The sequence below is a fragment of the Herpailurus yagouaroundi genome, unplaced genomic scaffold, assembly GCF_014898765.1.
Source record: "Herpailurus yagouaroundi ecotype Mexico unplaced genomic scaffold, PumYag 142, whole genome shotgun sequence".
In the NCBI taxonomy this organism is placed as follows: Eukaryota; Metazoa; Chordata; class Mammalia; order Carnivora; family Felidae; genus Herpailurus; species Herpailurus yagouaroundi.
In genome coordinates this window covers 839278-858709 of record NW_024412397.1, presented here as the reverse complement: position 1 = coordinate 858709, position 19432 = coordinate 839278, and the positions used below count along the sequence as shown (strand labels likewise).

The window sequence follows — 19432 nt, the reverse complement described above, 5'->3', positions numbered from 1 at the left end:
CCAGACTCTGCCTAAGCCTAGTCAGGGGCCTCCGTGGCTCTTGACTGTGAGACCCTGCGCCGCACCTGGTGGCCTGGCCCCGGCTACTCTGATCCCGCCTCTTGCCACTGTCCCCAGTACTTGCTTCTGTCACCGCCCCGGGCCTCAGGTCGCAGCCCTGGCGTGGAAGCCTGGCCTTGTGCGGGGCCGAGCGCTCCCCCCGGGCGAGTTCAGCCTGGGAGGAAGTCACCAGGGGGGGGGGGGGGGGGGGAAGCCTCCTGTTTGTTCTTGTGAAATGAGCACATGAGCACATTTTGACAGTCTCTCCCAGGGAGGCACCGCCTGAGCCCCATAAACACAGATCTCTCCTCTGGGTGTGCGTGGGGCGCGTGCGGCCACCCACCTTCTTCCCGGACATCCGATTCCACGCGCTCAGCTGTAGGGCGAGGATCGGGAGCCCGTTTGACCGCCACGTGCAAACACGTTGTGGGGTGTGAAAAGGTTCGTTGGCTTAAGTGTCAACAGATTCGTTTATTTTAAATGCTGAAATCCAGTATCACCAACCTAGTTCACGTAAGGTCAAAGGTAATAAATGTCTGTGGAAAACATGAGTGTGAGGGTGTTGCCTGGCTTTGGACCACACTGACAACTCTGGTCGGTTTTATTCGGCAGTCTGCGCGTGAACTTGGACATGGGCAAGGCCGCGTACGGGTGGATGATCATGAAGGACGAGAGCATCCCCGGCACAGTCGTGCGCACCAGCACCATCCCGGAAGAGCTGGGACGCCTGGTGTACCTGCTGACCGACAAAACAGGTACCGAGCCGGCATCCAGTCCGTAGTGATCCTGTGTGTCCACGTGTGTGCCTGGGGTGTGTGTGTGTGTGTGTCCGTCCATGTGTGTGTCCACATGTGTGCATGGGGCGTGTGTGTGTCCATGTGTGTTCACGGGTGTGTGTGTGTGTGTCCGTCCACGTGTGTGTCCACATGTGTGCACGGGGCGTGTGTGTGTCCATGTGTGTTCATGGGTGTGTGTGTCCACGCATGTTCAAAATGTGTGTATTCACGTATGTGCATGGGTGTGTGCGCCCACATACATTCACAAAGCATGTGTGTCCACGTATGCTCACACGGTGTGTGTCTACATGTATGCACGGGGCATGTGTGTCCATGTATGTTCAGGGGTGCACATGCTCGTGTGTGTGTGTGTGTGTGTGTAGCAGGGTATTGAATTCATTCACATTTAGAATTTTCCAGACCTTGCCCTGAACACTGGCACACAACTAATCTTCATCTTGGAATATCATCAGAATTAGCAAAATGTTAAATCCTTAGAGATTTAAATGACGTGCTTGAATATTTTTAATTCTCTGCAGCCTTACGGTTCTTTCTTTGTTTTAACTGCCTTTATGACATCTCTGTGGAGGGTACATAAGAGGAAAAACTGCTTGTTTATTACAGGATGGTACTTTTGAGCTCTTGGGAGGGTACGGCAATGTGTGCATGGATTTGGTATTTTCACAGTAACCCTCCTAAAGAGCCTTACTAGAAACTACCCCATCAGGTCTGCGCCCCAGATTTTATATTTTTTTATTTCACTTTTAACTTTTTTCATCAAAGAATTCTTGTCAATACGTAACGTATTCAATAAAAGACGAACTGAATCCAGTACGATAATAAAAGTCCTATCGACAGGTTAAAGTCCCTACCTGATTGATCCATTCGTGGCTTAAATTCCCAGTAATTCTTGGTGAACTGAAAATAAGAGAATACTCCTATCACGTGGTAAAATATGTCTCAAGTGAAATTCAACATTATTTTTAACAAGATGTGAGAACAAGCTTCATCGTAGGAAAAGTAAAGAAAAAACTGACGTTGTGATTTAGCACGTGTTCTAGACGTTGCAGTAAGACAAGACACAGAAGTCAGCCGTACAACCAAAAGAATAAGGAACCGAGGAAGCCAACTGCTAAAACTCCGTGAAGTGGCAGGTCACAGGGCAAAATGACAGAATGGCTCCCTGCGCGTCAAGCAGACTGAAGAGTAAAAACCCGCTCGTGGCAGTGCGAGGGAGCACCAAGCGTGGGTGTAAATGTGAGGGGTGCGAAGGTGGTCAGACCTTCCAGAGAATCGTGAAGGAGGACGTGACCCGGTGGGGAGACGGGTTGCGGTTCCCAGCGAGAAGTGTTTCACTGGGTGTTTCGCAGTCGTCCACCCTCACGAGGAAGTGAGGCGCTTGCCACGGTTCGGTCAAAATCCAGCTGTCAGGTGGCGTTGACGTCCGGTCTTCGTGAGGGCTTGTCTTTGTAGCGTCTCCAGGGACTTGCCGGTAAGTTCACGCATGGGTCGTGAGATCAGAAATCACGAGGAGCTTAGGCTCAAGACGGCACCCCGGGAAGACGCCTTCAGATTCCTCCTTCCCACCCTCATGGAGCTGACAGGAGATTTTAAGAACAAATCTGTAACGGTTGTGGCGAAGAAGCAAAAGCGCCCCTACAGAAGTGAATGATTTCTGGAAACCGGGTGGAGTCACTTTGACGGAGAAGCTGGAGCCAAGCAAACCCAAACTCAAAATGGTTCCTAGAGTGACCCTGCGGAGAGGCCGGGACGCCTCCCCAGAGCAGCGTCCTGGAGACACACGGAGGCGATAGGTGCGGGCTGAGGCCAGCGAGGGCCTCAGCTGTCCCCAGGCGGTGGGAGGGACCCGCCCTCCACAGCCCACAGCCTGCTCTCTAACCGCGGTCTAACAGATGAGAAGAGCTGCGTGCGCTCGGACCTCCAGCGCGAACAGGCCTGCTTTCCCCGAGAGCAGGGGTTCCGTGACAGTTTGCCCAGAAAGGAGCCCAAAGGAGCCGTCAGGAGAGCGTCTGGAATTACGGGACAGCTTAGTGACACCTGTAAATTCATCCTTAAAATTTAACTACATTTCCTATACCAGTAACAATGGGGGCATTTAATTCCAAAAATGCCAATCAGAATAGCAACAAAAAGTATATTAAAAATAAATTCAAACGAAACCCGTGTAAGGCCTATACGGATGTAAGTTCTTACATTCTGGAAGACCGAAGTGGTGGACGGGCACACTGTTCGTGAGTAGGCGTCTTCGTGCGGTGGAGACATGGCTTGTCCCCACGTGAAGACCCCTGACCTGTGAGGGGCACACCGTGTCGGGCCTTCTCTCCGCTGCGGGTGGGAGTGTTACCTGCCGGGCACTCGTCTGGGCAGGCTCCGCGCAACACTGCCTCTCGGGAAGCAGCTGCGTGTCTGAGACAGGAGACGACGTAAGATGGTTCACGGCATCGTTTTGGAAAACAAAACCGAACAGTGTAACACCGGAAAAGCAGTTACTGGTACAGGATAGAAGTTATGGAGCATTATGGGGCTCCCGGGTGGCACCGTAGGTAGGGTAGCTGACTTGGGCTCAGGTCATGATCTCACGATTCGTGAGCTCGAGCCCCGCACCGGGCTCTGTGCTGACGGCTCAGAGCCTGGAGCCCACCTCATTCAGATCTCGGGTCTCCCTGTCTCTCTGCCCCTCCCCCACTTATGCTGTGTCTCCCTCAAAAATAAATACAGACGTTTAAAAACATTTAAAATGCAAAAGTAAGTAATCTGGGCTCCTGAGCTTTAAAAAGAATTACAAAAAAGTACATAAAGCACGTTAGTGAGAGGTGCCTGGGGGCTCAGTCAGTTAAGCGTCTGACATTGGCTCAGGTCAGGGTCTCACGGTTCACGTGTTAGAGCCCCGCCTTGGTCTCTGCCCTGAGGGTGTAGGTCCTGCTTGGGGTTCTCTCTCTTTTCCCCTCCCCTGCTTATGAAATAAATAAACTTGAAAAAATCTTCTGCATTTCATCCTCCGAAGGCCTTTTTGTACCAGAGGTCACGGGAAGGGACTCCCGCCGTCACTTCCTGTTTTGAAGACGTGGAGCTTGAAACATGTTTTGGATTTAAAACAGTTTTCGGTCTCGACCTTTCTCAGAACCTTTGTCGGTAACCACAAGGTGAACACCACTTACTGAGCACGTCCGTGTGGCACACGCGGTGACAGCTGTGCGCTGTCCTTGTCCCGGGCCGTGTGTCAAGTCCACCCAGTTGCAGGTGATGGAAATAGGGGACAAGGTGTGGAGTCCCGTCACAGCTGCGGGCACATCACAGACACGGCACTGTCCTCGCTGTGACTGTAAACGTGCTTGTCGCACAGGCGGATGGGGGCACTGGCACACGGGGGCTTGAGCCCTCGCCGCTGGGCGCCGTGTGGCCTCGGGCAGACGCCGGCCTTCCGGGCAAAGCCCGTGTTGTTGGCCAGGCAGGTTTTGTGGTGGGTGTTACGCAGGGGAGGCGAGGGCAGTGCGGCCTTGCTCGCCTTCCAGAACCTGCCGGCCCACCCTCTGCCTGCAGCGCCCCCCTGCGGCCGGTAGGCCGCTCTTTGTTCCTTCCTCTGTCGTGGGACTAGGTTGACCCGAAGTCGGCCGGGGCTTAGCAGTCACAGTGGGTGGCTGTGGAGAATCCGGGGTGTGAGTTTGCAGACACGGTCCGCCCGCGTGATTGCGACCAAGCTGTGGTGTGAGGGGCAACCGGAACCGAGAGGCGCCAACGTAGCCGGGAGGCGGCGCTCGGCGTGACCGGGACCAGGCTTGGGCTCGGCCGACGAGCGTTCTGACGGGAAGCGTCCATCACGCCGCGTGTCGTTGGCCACAGCCGAACGGAAAATGCAGTCCCCGTGATTGCGTTCCCGCTCCCTTCCCGTGGACGGGAGAGCAGCGTGGTGTAATTAGCTGTGATTAGAGTGCACGTTTCCGGTAAGATCTGAAATTAATGATGTTGCCATAGTGACACGTGTGCGGCCGCCAGTGCGTGAAACATGAAGTAATTCGCTCGACGAGAGCGGACATCTGTTAGCTGCCGGGATGCAGACACCGACAGGGAACACCAGGCGTGCGCTGGACCCCGGGACAGGTCGTGGGTACTGGCCACAGCGAGGCCACCGTCCCCGCTCTGGACAGCGCCACCGCTCGTGCGACCGGACCGCGGAGGGCTCGGTAGGCTCAGCTCCAGCCAGGCTGCAGCCTCTTAAAGCAGGACCTTAGTCCCTTGTTGAGGTTCTGATCTTGACGTAGAACAGAGCTTTACCAAAACACCCCCCGATACGACAGGTTCTTCGGGAGGCACGCGGGGGTCCCAGCACCTGTTGCCCCGCGTGCCCTGCGTTCCTGCTCCGAAGGCCGCCTGGTCTGTGGCGGGTGGCAGCAGCGGAGCGTGGCACACGTGAGGTTTACGAGCGGGCGCGAATGTCCTGGGAGCCAGGGGACGGCGCTCTCCTGCCCAAGGACGACAGCCCGGCCTCGGCTTTCACGGGGCGGAGCGTCTGACCAGTACGGGATGCTCGGCGCACGCACCCGCCTGCGGTTTGCAGCGTGCGCCGATGGGCGTGCAGGCACACGCGGCGCTCGAGCAGACACGTACAGTCCCGGTTATCGTGACCGCTTGACGGAAAGCCCTGTTTACAGCAGGTACAGTGTGGGACTCAAGTTCAATAGGTGCGACGCTTTGAAGAATCGACGTGTACTCGACGGTATGGTAACTGAGTCTTAATCCCTTCCGAGTTTTGTTTTCCTTCCTTCTTTGTAAGGTCTGCCCAGCTAGGCCCTTCACAGGGAAGTCCACGGGCCACCGCCCTCGCTCTCCTACAGCAGATCCGGGGTGAGGCCGCATCTCGGCCGGGGAACAGTTGACCTGAAAGCTTCGCGTCTGCCTCTCCAGGGACGTCTCCCCTGGGTGGTTCTGGATCGCATCTGTCGATGCCCTGAGGTGGGCGCCCGCAGGACTTTTCCCTTAGAAACTATTACTGTCTTTGCCTGCTCTGCTCCTCGTACTCCGAACCGTCTGCCCTAGTAAGGGGCTACACCTCTCCCGCTTTCCGGGAATCACAGACCTCTTCTCAGAAGATGCTTTCTGTCCCTGGCGCCATCAGAATGCCAGGTCAGTGGGAAGCCCTCCGGTGGCTTCTGTCTGCCCCTCCCGTTGCCGGCCCCTCCTGCTGACAAAGCTGCAGATTTGGGACATACTAACATGTGTTGTATTGAGATGACAGAAATTGTCAAAACTATCAACTGGTTGAAACCATGAAAATTGTTTGACTTGAAAAATAATTTTGCGTTGCCGACTCTTTTTTTTTTTTTTTTTTTTTTTTTTTTTTTAGTTTATTTGAGAGTGAGTGCAAGCGGCGTAGGGGCAGAGAGAGAGGACAGGGAGAATCTCAAGCAGGCCCTGTGCTGACAGAGCCCGCTAAGGGGCTTGAAGTCCCAAGCCGTGAGGTCACGACCTGAGCCGAAACCAAGAGCTGGACGCCTGACCGACTGAGCCTCCTGGGTGCTCTCCCCCCCTACTCTTTTAGTAACTGATTGAACCCTAGACTTTTCTGCTGTTTGAAAGGGCATAGGAAGTCTGAAACCAGCCCTGAATTCCCTGCTCAGCATTTCAGAAACAAAACACAACTGAACTCTAAAATGCGCCTTTCACATAAAGAAATGTCTTTAATGCAACAAGATGTGAACGTATTTACTCGGCAAAATAACAGCCAAATATTTCATCGTTTGATGAAATGAGAGTCGTCTGTTTGAATACATCAGCTACAGCCTCCTTAAAACATGAGTTATTAGCACTAGGAAGTCGTACCAGGGGCAGGATGCGTCACCACCCGGCGTTTGACTCCGACGACAGGTCCCCAGGGCAGGCTACTCTCAGCATTTGGCACAGCTGCTGGGCAACCGTCACTGCCGTCGGAGCCTAGGACGCTTTTGTCCCTCGCAAAGCCACCTGATACGCACCAGCAGCCCCCACGCTTTCCCTTCCCGCACTCAGCCCTCCGTCACCTCTGACGACCTTCTGCCTCATCAGCCTGACTGTTCTGGATTTCTCACGTGGATGGACGCACGTTGTGTGGCTTCTTGTGTCTGGCTTCTTTCGCTCAGCATAGCGCTTTCCACGTTCGGCCACGTGGTCGCATCTGTTCATACTTCATTGCAAGTAATACTCGGTCGTGCGGGTCGACCACGTTCCATTCACCCACCCGTCCTTTGAAGGACATCGCAGTGGTTTCTGCTTTCTGTCTGTCAGGAAGAATGCCGCTGCGTCCATTCAAGGCTCGAGCCAGGGCAGGTAGGCGAGGAAAAGAAAAAGGCATCCACACTATAAAGGGGAGTAAAACTCGTGTGTGGCATGGTCTTTACACAGAAAATCCTAAGGAATCCCCTAAAAGTCTGTTAAAGATCAAGAAATGAGTTTAGTAAGGTTTAAAATACAAGACGAGTACACAAAAGCGAGCTGTATTTCTACACACTAGCAGTGAACTATCCCAAAATAGAATTAAGAAAACAATTCCATTTACAATGGCATCAAAAAATAAAGTCGGTGCCGTATAGGGTTACGATAGCAGCAGGATTCCCCGAGTTGATCCATGCACTCTACAGAGTCCCTTTCAGTTCCAACTGCCGCCTTCGTGGGAGTTGACAGGCTGACCCTACAACCCGTGTGGAAGTGCAGGGGACGCAGGGTGGTGTCAGCAGTCCCGGGAAAAGAGCAAACCGGGGGACTCCACGGTTCCTCATCACAGAGCCTACCACCAGGTGGTCGGGGTCAGACAGGGTGGTGCTGCCTGTGAGGGCAGACGTCGGGACCAAGGGAACGGAGTCGAGACTCCGGACATCAGCCTGACGGCGGCAAGTGGCTTTCAGCAAGGCTGCCTCGATGCACTGGGGGGTGAAGGGCGCCTTCCGCAGGCCGTGCCGGGAGAGACCGCACGGCCACGTGCAGAAGAATATCTGGGACCCCTGCCTCACACCGCACGGAAAGCGGCTCAACGTGGATCACAGACCTGTATGGAAGCTCTAACAAGACCATTCTTTTAAACTGGTTGCTTTCAGAAGCTTCTCAACTTATTTTCTGTTTCGTTCTCCTTGGCTACGCTAAGCACCAGAATAAAGAGCTTTTAGGTATTTGCCTCAATGTTACATTTGGGTTATAAACGTAACCCGAAAGGAGAAAGAAGTAGTCCAAATCTGGATTTAAGTTATCTTTTAATTATTTTAAACTAAATTTTATGTTACTTTATAAGTTTTTTTAATGTTTATTCATTTTTGAGAAACAGAGAGACAGAGTGCACTCAGGGGCGGGGCAGAGAGAGAGGGAGACACAGAATCTGAAACAGGCTCCAGGCTCCGAGCGGTCAGCACAGAGCCCGATGCAGGGCTCAAACTCACGGACCGTGAGATCATGACCTGAGCCGAAGTCGGACGCCCAACCGACGGAGCCTCCCAGGCGCCCCTACGCTAAATTTTAAAATGCAACACTGTATTTACTATTCCAGCATCTGCTTGTATGTGTCCGTGGGAATGATGGGGGCTCCCCTATTTTCAAGGGATCTGGGCACGTCACTCTAGAGGTTTCTCCAAACAGCAGCAAGAAGCATAGTGTAACGGCACAGATGGCGTCGGGGTCCCAGAACTTGAAACGCTGTCACCAGGCTAACTGGGGACAAGTAGCTAAAGCAGCCCGTTAAAATAGCAGTCCCTCTTCAGCCCCAGATTCACCGTCCAGAGATAGTCTGTGAGTGGAGCGGTGGTCCTGATGTGCCTTTGGTTGTGGAAAAAACTTGCTGTCCGCGTGGAGCGTCGCGCTTGGGGATGCCTCGTAGTTTCTGCCGCCATCACCTGTTGTGTCCCCCGCCAGTAGTCGAACCCCGTTTTCATCGTGTATGAAACCAGGGGTTTGGACCCGGCAGGTCAGTCATGGTCTTCATTTGATTTTTCGCGGTAAATGCTCCTAATAGAGGAGTTTGTTGTACTCTAAAATATATCACAGCTAGTTTAATGGAGGACAGAATGTTGCTGAATCAGATGCTTGGCCATATTTCGCCTTGATGAAACCAAACTATCATTCAGTCATTACATCTAACGCTGTATTTAAATCCACGAACCTCGGAATTATTTCCAGCTTTGCAGTCACGAGGCAAAGATTGATGGCCCGTGACACAAGGGCCACGCGTGTGAAGAGCAGAGATGTCCCCACCGTCAGGTGCACAAGCTTCCAGATGCCAGTAAGGGCGTGTCCCGGGCTCCCGACCCAGGCCTCCCTGCACGGCTGTGCTTCTCCCGTCGGTGTTTTCCCTGCTGAGTGGAACGTCCCCCCACAAAGGAGCCAGTGTCAGGGGGACGGTGCGCGGGACGGCACTGAGACCCGTGCCCTGGGCACACGTCCTCGTTCACGCCCCAGAGCCCTGTTCCTCATCCTTGCATATGTTTGGTGAGGTGGCATTCAGAACAAACTGTGCAGGTTTCTCCGAGTGACCGGCGTGTGCCGTGTAGGAGATTTACGCGGCTGAGGGATTTGGGTTCCTTTGTCATAGTTCACCTTTAAGCACTTTTTGTATTCCTCGCGTCGTCCAGATGGCAGGAATTGGCACTCGTTTGCCCCGTCCACCTGTTGCCTGGGCGTTGTGAGTTGAGCACGTGCATACGTGACCCCAGACAAGCTGGCCGTTGGCTGTGGTGGCTTCCTCCCGTCCGGGCTACTGCGGGATGCTTCTGGTCAGCGGTGTTGTGTTGCCTTGCTGATAACAGCGACATTCGCGTATTGCAATTCCTTTTTCCATGATTGGATACGTGGAAAACGGAAAAGGGGATATTCTCCTAAGTATAGTACAGTTGAGACGACCGCGGAGATACGTCTGGAGGGGATGGAACGCGTTCAGGCACTGTCGTTGAACTTGCTTTGTGCGGTCATTGGCCCTGATCCGTTGGCAGAGCGTTTAACTTTGAAGGGAAGGGCTGGCAGTCAACTGGGTGGATTGCCAGAAGTGTCGTGTCCAAACGCCAGGGTGCAGAGACGCGGGCTTTACGTTCCGGTTGTTCTCCGAAGCGGATCCTTTCCCTCGCTCCACACGCTGCATGCAGCCAGCATTCTCTTGCGGAGAGAGTGGTCCCCGGGCTTCGGATCTCGTGACCGGCTTTCTTCTCGGGCGCTCTGATTCAGGCGATACGGGGCTGCGACTTGGGCTTGGGGACTTAAGCTCTCCCAGGTCTGCTGGGTGCACCCAGTTAGACGCTGAGCCACCCGGCCCGAATGCAGCGTCCACATCCTGCTGGTCCGAGGCCGTGGGGCAGGAGACCTAACCTCGTGGGCATCTTGGACAGCTGACAAGTACCAGTCCCCCCCCACACTACTGCCTTGATGTAAAACAGATGTGATCTTCAAAGAAAAGCACGGGAAAACAAAATGTTTTATTGTGACAACGTGTAATCTCGCGACTTCTTTAAGTACATGAGCATTAGCCAGTTATATGTGAATAGAACTTAATATTTTTTTTAAAATAGGAAACAGGTATAAAGTTAATTTATCACTAGGTAAGTGAATGTCTAAAATTACATCTTAAGAACGTAATCTACGGCTAGTGCCTCTGAACTCCTCTGCGATCGTGACCTGAAGCCTGTCGATGCCATGGCTGAGCATGCTGTGTTGGCGGTGGGCACCGTGACCAGTGTAACCCGGGACACGTGTGTGGCACTGTGTGTAAATTCAGACTGTGCTCTCCGAAATCTCATCTTGAAGAATCTACCCTACGGAAATCACGTTCCTATAGCAAAAATTGTAAACCGTCTGAGTATCCGTGCTTGGGAGACTCGCCCGACAGAATGTGGTATGTTACAGTGAGTTTGTGGTACTCCCGGTACGGATTCCATGCTCCTGTGTGTCGTCACGTGAGAAAGTAGTTTATAAACGTGTACCTGTCTCTGTCAGTGTCCTGTGATCGTAGGAAAGAGTAGGAGAGCTTCCATAGCGAACTGGGCGATCCCAGAGTGTTAGAGGCTGAAGTGAGCCTTCACAGTATGTTCCAGTAAAACCTAGAGCCTCCAGTTCCGGATGCCCTTCTCCCCGTTCTTCCTGCTGGTGTGACGTATGGAGCGCACACGGGGGGACCGTGAGCGCGGAGGGAAGCAGGCAGGCTCACGGGGCCCCCGGGACCCCAGGAGTGACGGCGCTCAGTTCCCTGCTGGTCTGCCTCCGGCCCCAGCCCGGGTGCTGGAGAAGCCAGCGGTGCAGAAATGCCAGCGGCACGACGAGCCGCAGGACCAGCTGGTGGGACGGGGGACTCCTACGCTTCCGTTCCAGCCCTTCCAAGAAGGTGTGCATGTCAGTGCAGCGGGTGTGGCCCCATGACGTGCCAGATGGAGGGGCCGGCCAGCGCGACCTTGGCCGTCGCATGCCGCATGTCAGTCTGTCCGGTCGGCCTGTCGTACACCTCAGACTTGCAGCGTTAAATTCCGTTCTGTGTCAGTCAAGCTGACGGAGGATCTGTGGCCCCACCCTCTGCCCCAAGGGTCCAGTGGGGACCCTAGACTTGCACCCTTGCCCGGCCATCCGGAGATGACCCAGCTCCCGGTCCAGCAGGTGGAGACCTGACCCGCTGAGCCAGGGCAGGGACGGGGGAAGGGTGGACGCGGCCGCAGGCGAGGGAGGTGCTGGCGCAGACCCACACGCGATGGTGACGTGGAACCACACGCACCGCCAGTGCTGTGCCTCTCAGTGTAGCAGAGCAGCCCGTGGTGAGGGGGTGCCGGGTGGCGGGCACGGGGGCCCCCCCTCTGTGTATGTGTGCAGCCTTCTGTGAATCCGTGATCCTTCCAAAATCAGTCGGAACAGAACCCAGCCACCCTTACTCAGGCTGCCACATCTGGGAAAGGTCTTCGCTAAGGCTCTGCTGCCCCCAGCGAGAAACGCCACCTGTGTTTGCGGGGTGGCGTGCATCCCCGTAACCACGACGTCCCTTGGTCTTTGCGGGGGAGCGTGCGTCCCTGTAACTGCAATGTCCTTGGGAAAAGCACATTCGCTACTTTTTTCTGTCATCGCACTCATGTACCTGACGGTTGTTAACTTTTGAAACTCTAGAACTCTCATCCTGTACTCCTCTAGCATTTCCAGTACCCCGAATACAAACACAGGCCCCGCCCGATTCCAGCAGCAGGGATGCGCACTGCTCCCACCGGTCTGTGCTCCTCTGAGGATCAGGGAAGATGACGACTGTGAAAAGAGCGGACTTGTAGAGCTCAGTGTCAGACCGTGGAGCGTTCCAGCTGGAGGGTCCACCCCGCACGACAGAGACGGTGTCCTGGGAGGACGGTCCGGCCTGAGCTCAGAAGGCCCGGGGGTCGCAGAGGATGTGTGACAGAAGCAGCAGCTTGCGTCAGTGCCTGTTCTGCCGGCGTGTTTGCTCTGCACGTGCGGCCATATTTCTCCCAGATGCTCTCTTGCTTCCGTGACCGGGTTTCAGGCCGTGTGTCTATCCCGCCATCGGAGTTGCCGGTGTTGGACGAATGGGGTATCTTTCCCATTCGCTGTGACGTGAGTGCGTTAAATGTTGTGATTATTCCTGATGGTTTAAAAACCTGTTGAAACGTACCAAACGCAGCCCAAAAGATCTTTCTAGAAATGACTGATACTTTCTCCTACGGTATAATTTGATCTGCTCTGTTTCCTGAAATGCATTGTAACCTTAACTGAATCTGGTCTTTGAACGAAGCCTCATCCCCCTCGACACAAGTTGGCGCGGCACGGAATCTGGTTGCTAGCTAGCAGCCGTCGGACTGAGGCAGGTTGACACGTAGAAGACAGAATTTGTCATCTCAGGATCTGAGTTCTTGTCTCACTAACGTACCGACAGTCTGACCGTATGCGGCTGGTCCACTTTCTTTGTGCCGTATTTACTTCTGCCTGGAGCGGGGACAGTGCTTGCTTGCCCTGGCCGCTCAGCAGGCTGTGGCAAGGGGCGTCCGGCGGGCTGCCACCTCTAAAACCAGGAGCGAAGGGTCTGTGGTTTCTGCGGAGCCCTGCCGTGTGCATGTGCCCAAAGCTTGAAGGGGTAGGAGGCTCAGTACGGCGGGCCCCGCGGCTCCGTGCTGGGGAACTCGGGACGGGGACACCATCAACAGAGCACAGCCCCCGGGCATGCCGGGCCCCCTCCCCGCCAGCCCTGCGGAGCCCAGATCCCAGAGCAAACTCCCGGCCTCTCCAGCCTCTGGATTTGCACCCTCTTCTCTGTCTCCAGCCCTGCCACCACGTCCCTGGTCTCCTAGACCTTCCTCGACTTTGTCCTCCACCGTCACCACCACCGTGCTGGTCAGTCACTGTGACCCACGCGGGAGTCCCCAGAACGAAGTCAGGCCCTGGATGCCCTCGGTGACAGGACACTCATCAGTTCTGCAGGCCTCACTGCCATCCTCCTCCAGCGGCTGTGGCCACAGACCCCGCACGTCTGCCCCCCCGTGCTCAGCGTCCCCTGGGAGCAGACCTGCTCTGTGCTCTTCTCTCTGCCTTTGCACCGCAGGGCTCTTGAGCAAAGGGACCCCCAGTCCTCGTGCTTCGGGCTCTTCGTACATGATCTTACTCACCCTGTGCCACAGCTGGGCAAGGTACGTGGTCTCCTCCTTATTTGCAGACACACTGAGTGTGACATTCCTTGGCCCACGGGGAACAAACAGGGCGCACACCCTGATCCGTCAGCCTCCAAAACCCAGTGCACAGCGATGCCTTTAAGGGAGTTTTTTGCCAAACGCATAAATGAATGCCAAGTGTGTTAGAAATCGATGGGAATGTGAGGGTTGATGGTGTTTGGGGAATGGTGGCTGCATCTTGAGGCCGTGCGGCCACCGGAGCCTGTGGCTGATGTAGGAGGAGTGTGGACCCGTCGGGGGAAGGGGAGGCCAGGGGGGATGGGGGAGGGGGATGTGGACCAGTGGGGAGAGGGAGAGGCCAGGGGGGCTGGGAGGGTTCCATGTGGACCGGTTGGGGGAAGGGAGGCCAGCGGGGATGGGGCGGTCCATGTGGCCCAGTGGGGAAAAGGGGAGGCCAGGGGGCATGGGGGAGGCTCCATGTGGACCGGTTGGGGGAGGGTAGGCCAGGGTTGATGGGGGGGTCCATGTGGACCGGTTGGGGGAAGGGGAGGCCAGGTGGGGATGGGGGTCCATGTGGACCGGTTGGGGGAAGGGGAGTCCAAGGCCGTGCTGTGCATCCAGAGCACAGAACAACCATCCTAGAGGAAGAGTGGGAGGAGCTGGGTGCTACAAGATCGGGAGATGGGGGCACCTTAAACTCTAAAAGGTCAGCAAAGCCACAGTCCTAGCAGCGCGGCACCGAACAGACCAGTGGAACAGTCAAGAGCCAAAAACACCCACGCACGTGAACGGCAGGCAGCTAATGTCCAACGAAGGAGACAAGAACACAGGATGGGGAAGAGACTGTCTCTGCAGTAACAGCCTCGTGCAGAAGAAAGTACTGGACCTTTTTCTTATACCCACAAAACTAGCACAGAACTAAAGACCAGAAACTGCAAAAGTTGTAGAGGAAAACACAGGCCGTAATCTCTTTGACCTTGGCCTTAGCAACATTTGTTTGGATCTGTCTCCCCAGGAAAGGGCAGCAAAAACTAAAATAGACCAATGGGATTTCATCAAAGTGAAAAGCTTCTGCACAATGAAGGATACTGCCAACAAAACGGAAGAGCAGCTACTGAATGGGAGGAGGTATTTTCACATCCACCATCTCACAGCGGTTAATATCCACAAATATGTAAAGAACTTAGACAACTTAGCATCAAAAAAATTTTTTTTTTAATGGGCAGGGGCGCCTGGGTGGCTCAATCGGTTGAGGGTCCGACTTCGGCTCAGGTCACGATCTCACGGCCCGTGAGTTCGAGCCCCCCGTCAGGCTCTGTGGTGACAGCTTAGAGCCTGGAGCCCGCTTCAGATTCTGTGACTCCCTCTCTCTCTGCCCCTCCCCTGCTCATGGTCTGTCTCCCTCTGTCTCAAAAATAAATAAAAACATTAAAAAAAATTTTTTTTAAATGGGCAGAAGACACGAATAGACATTTCTCAAAGAAGACACACACCTGGCCAACAGACACATGAAAAGATGCCCCACGTCACTCATCAACAAAACACAAATCAAAACCACGATGAGATACCGCCTCACACCCACCAGAATGGCTAAAATCAACAAGTCAGGAAACAACAGATGTTGCTGAGGATGTGGAGAAACGGGGACCCTCTTGTACTGTTGGTGGGAATGCCAACTGTGCGGCCACTCTGGAGAACAGTGTGGAGGTTCCTCAAAAATTTAAAATAGAACTACCATGTGATCAGTAGTCGCACTTCTGGGTATTTAGCCAAAGAAAACAAGAACATGAATTCAGAAAGCCGTGTGCACCCCTGTGTTCCTAGCAGCGTTATTTACAGTGGCCGAGACACGGGCACAGCCCAAGTGTCCACCGACAGATGAATGGTGAGGAAGATGTGTGTATGTACAATACTACTCGGCCATACAAGTGAAACCTTGCCATTTGCGACAGTGTGGGTGGATCTAGAGGGTATCATGCCAAAGGAAACAAGTCAGAGAAACTCAAACGTGTGTAATCTAAACAGACAGACAATAGAGAAACAGACTCCCCAGACACAGAGGTGGTGGCCAGAGGGTGAAACAGGTGAAGGGGATGAAGAGGGACAGACCTGCAGTGACAACATAAGTACGTCCCGGGGACGAACAGTGCAGCACGGGGAGCGTGGTCGATGGTCCGGTAGTAGCTCCGTATGGCGCCCGGTGGTAACCGCACTTCTGCAGATCATTTTGGGGAGTGCAAAATACTGAATCACTAGACGGTGGCCCCGAAATAGATAGTATATGTCAATTTTACTTCGGTGTTTACGAAGAGAAGAAGGGGTGAACGATTAATACAGAAACAGTAACAGCGCGGAGTGAACTCGCGCTCCCAAGTGCCTGTCCCCGCGGTCCCTGTGGCGTAAGACAGCGAGCGGAGGAGAAGACGCGTCTCTTTACTTGGGGTCTTCTGTGACTTGCATCTAGTGGTTTAAAGACCTAAAGAAATAACAGTTCACTCCTCGCAGGCACTGTCAGGCCATGGTATCCTTCTCTTTGCCACATACATAGAATCGCTGGTAAGAAGTCAGGTTAGGAGAAGAATTATTCGTCACAGTCTCACTTCTGAGCTGCCTCATTACCGCAGCCCTTTGTAAACCAGTCTCATGTTCAGTGTGTATCAGAGAAAAAAACGTCGACAGGAAATTCTCTGATTGTGTCAGTCTGATGAGTAAAACATGTTTTATTAGAGCAACATTAAATAATTTTTCAGAGAACTCATCCGGGCACACATAATAGAGGTGAACTTTGTGCCTATTCTAATAGGAATTAACGTATGATTTCATTGTCTTGATTTCGGATAAGAGAACTGTCGTTTTCATCTTAAATCTCTGATAGAAATCATTTCTAGAACTTCCCTTATTTCATTTGGAGGCTGACTTGTTTTTAATTACGTTGTTTAATGTAAGCCACTATTTTAAGCTAATTCTATTTAATGACGACATAACCCCAAAACTGTACTTCTCACATAATTTTGACTTCAGGAAACTTGGGTTCCATTTATTCAGGGTATTAAAAGGGTTAAAGACAAAGTTTAGAAGACAAGCCCCCGTGAGAGTAGCTGCTCTCTGAAATGCATGAAGGTCTGTTGTATGGTTTCCACTCGTGCAGGAGGACTGACGGAGCCACCCCTAACACCGTGACGGGCAGCACGGGCTTTCCTCTTACCTGTCACGTTCAAGTGGCCTCCGTGTCCTGGTGGGAGTTCCGAGTTGGATGACCTATTTTGTCTTGAACGCTAGTTCTCACTAATGTGTGTGGAGTCAGGGGTAGATAGGAAAACGCTTTGTATTTTCAATGTCACGTGTGCCAAAGAAAGCAAAAATCAGTTAATATCTTGTGGGTGTCTCGTAGCCGTGTGGAAAGCCCAACTTTTATGATCACCGATCGGCAATGGGGTTGTTCATATTCACGTCTATAACGACCTCAGCCCGTGGGTGATCCTTCCGTGTGCCTTGAAGTAAGTGCAGAAAAGCCCAGGGAGGCTGTGTGACAGCACGTCATTGCAGCACGTGACAAACACATTCACAGGCGTCCACGTGTCCCCAAGAGCAAGTAAGCAAAAATTATATGCACATGTTCTATGTATATTTTTACATCAAGTGATATATATTCACAGAGTTTGGGGTTTCCAGAGTCATGATGTGTAACAGGGTGAATTTATGTGTCACTTTTAATGAAAACTCACCATGTTTTTGAAATAATGTTCTGTCTCACTGCCTTTCATGAGGTTACTCACTGTATTTGGCTGTATACGTTTCTGATAGGAAGCCAGACCCCGGGAGTCTCATAAACCTGACCTGTGCTCCTCTCCTGACTGCCTTCCTCACACGCCGGGAGTGAAGTACTTACTTGTGCGCAGGCACACGTTAGTGGCGGGCACATGGGGACCGGCAGTCCCCAGGGGTGACCCCTGACTGTCTCTCTGGAGGGTCCTCCCCATCTGCGGAGGGCACTGGTCGGAGACCCAGCTCGGGAGAATGTGCCTTCCTGCCCACGTGCTCTCGCCCCACGTGACACAGATGGACGCGAAGGGTTAAACGCATCTGTTTCTGTTCAATGGACGTGACACAGATGGACGCGAAGGGTTAAACGCATCTGTTTCTGTTCAATGGAAATTATCTAATTTTTCAAAATTGGGTTTTTAAAAAACCAATAGGCCTGCTGATTTGGGACTTGCTGATGTCTTTCTCAGGCGGCGTCCTCAGGTGTAACTCCGGAGACCGGCCGTGTCTTCCCCTTTCCTGCCTGTCTCAGAACGTGCAGGACCCACGTGTGGGCCAGGTCACACGCGTGAACTGAAAGGCGGAGTGTGCCCTGTCTTCAGGGAGCCACCGCGGAGGGAGCTAGGACGGACGCTGGCCCTCGGCAGAAGGACAGTTTGGGTGCTGGAATTCCAGAGCGTGCTGAGGGGAAGCCTGAGCAGGGAGGAGAGCGTCCGCCCGCGGGTGGAAACGTGGGTGGGGAAGTCTTGTGTTCGGCCTGCTGGCCTCCTGTGTGCGCACTGATTTTCGTCTTCGCCACTCCTGTCGTAGGAACCCTCACCCAGAACGAGATGGTGTTTAAGCGGCTGCACCTGGGGACTGTGTCTTATGGAGCAGACACGATGGACGAGATCCAGGGCCACCTCAGGAATCCGTGCCCGCAGGTGAGCTCGCGCACCCTGGCGCGGACGCGGTCGGTCTGCGGAAGCCAGCCTGAGCTGTTGTGTCCATTCATGCAGAAATCGGCAGACTTCTTTGAATGTCCCAAAACATTCGGTTCTAATTTATAAATCAAGAAGCAGTTTTGGGACTTATTTTATTTTATTACTATTTTTTTAATTTTTTTTAAATGTTTGTTTGTTTGTGAGAAAAAGAGAGAGAGAGAGCACAAGCAGGGGAGGGGCAGCGAGAGGGAGACACTGAATCCGAAGCAGGCTCCGGGCTCCGAGCTGTCAGCACAGAGCCCCACGTGAGGCTCGAACTCACAGACAGGGAGATCATGACCTGAGTTGAAGTCGGGTGCTTAACCGACTGAGCCCCCCGGGTGCTCCCTCAAATGTGTTTCTCAACAGTCCCTCTGTTTTCCTTCATAATTAATAAGACTTTCTCATATTTTTTTGCCTTTTCAATAAATAGCAGTGGGCACACCGTACCGTGGTGAGCCCGTCGCCCTGTCGTCCACGTCAGCAGGTGTCCACGCACAGCGGGTTTTGTTTCATCCATAGCCCTTGTCCTTCACCGTGTTTGTAGTGAACCTCAGATATCACGTTATTCCGTCTGTAAATGTGTGGTCTGTATCTGGATTACGTAAGGACGTTTTTGTGGGAGAGGGGCACATGACCTAAGTCTCGTCTTCTCACTGGGGCCTCAGGAGCTGAGGTTGTGAGAATAGGAATTACTTGTTTCCCCACAAGGTTGCAGCCCAGTAGTCACAGCACCTGCCCGACACTTCGTAGGCGGCGGGATCTGCAAGTGACACGTGTGGTGTGGCCTGGGACAGTCCTGACGCTCCAGGTCCCGACGTCGGGCCCACGGGGCCCTGTGCGTGCACAGATCACAGATCGCGAGCGGAGGGACGGCAGACATAGACCATTTTCCAGAGTTTCTTTCAGGCTGCGTGGTTCCTTCCCACAGGCTGTTCCCAGGTAGTGTGTGTGTTGCGCTCGTGTGGACCCACTGATTCTGTGTAACCGCACCTCACAACCCTGGGGTGTCTGTTTAAGGTCCTCGCACTGAAGGCTGCGGTCGCCATGGAGGACCAGTCACCGCTTCCGAGGCTGCTTCTCTGCCTCCTCGCCAGTCTTTGGTAGGGTTTAGTCACCACGTAGTATGTCAGGGAGAGGACCAAGTCTCCCGCCCACCAAGGACGAGGGGCTCACGTGTCCGCAGGCTCCCCTGGGCCCTCTGGGAGGCTGTGGACCGTCTGTGTTGACCGTCATGCTTCCGACCTGTCTTCCTCACACCTACCCCGAGTGCTTTCTGCTCTGA

General features: G+C 53.6%; 1 protein-coding gene across 8 annotated transcripts in view; it reads left to right on the top strand.

Annotated features, from left to right (window-relative positions):
* ATP9B (ATPase phospholipid transporting 9B (putative)) overlaps positions 1 to 19432 on the top strand; it is a 259429-nt gene that overhangs the window by 190402 nt on the left and 49595 nt on the right. For 7 of the 8 annotated variants that reach the window (XM_040478534.1, XM_040478532.1, XM_040478531.1 and 4 more), the window contains 2 exons: positions 652 to 794; positions 17996 to 18108. In XM_040478534.1, the coding sequence (XP_040334468.1) occupies positions 652 to 794; positions 17996 to 18108 (256 nt within the window). The remainder of the gene's footprint in view (positions 1 to 651; positions 795 to 17995; positions 18109 to 19432) is intronic. The other variant, XM_040478536.1, reaches the window with a different exon arrangement.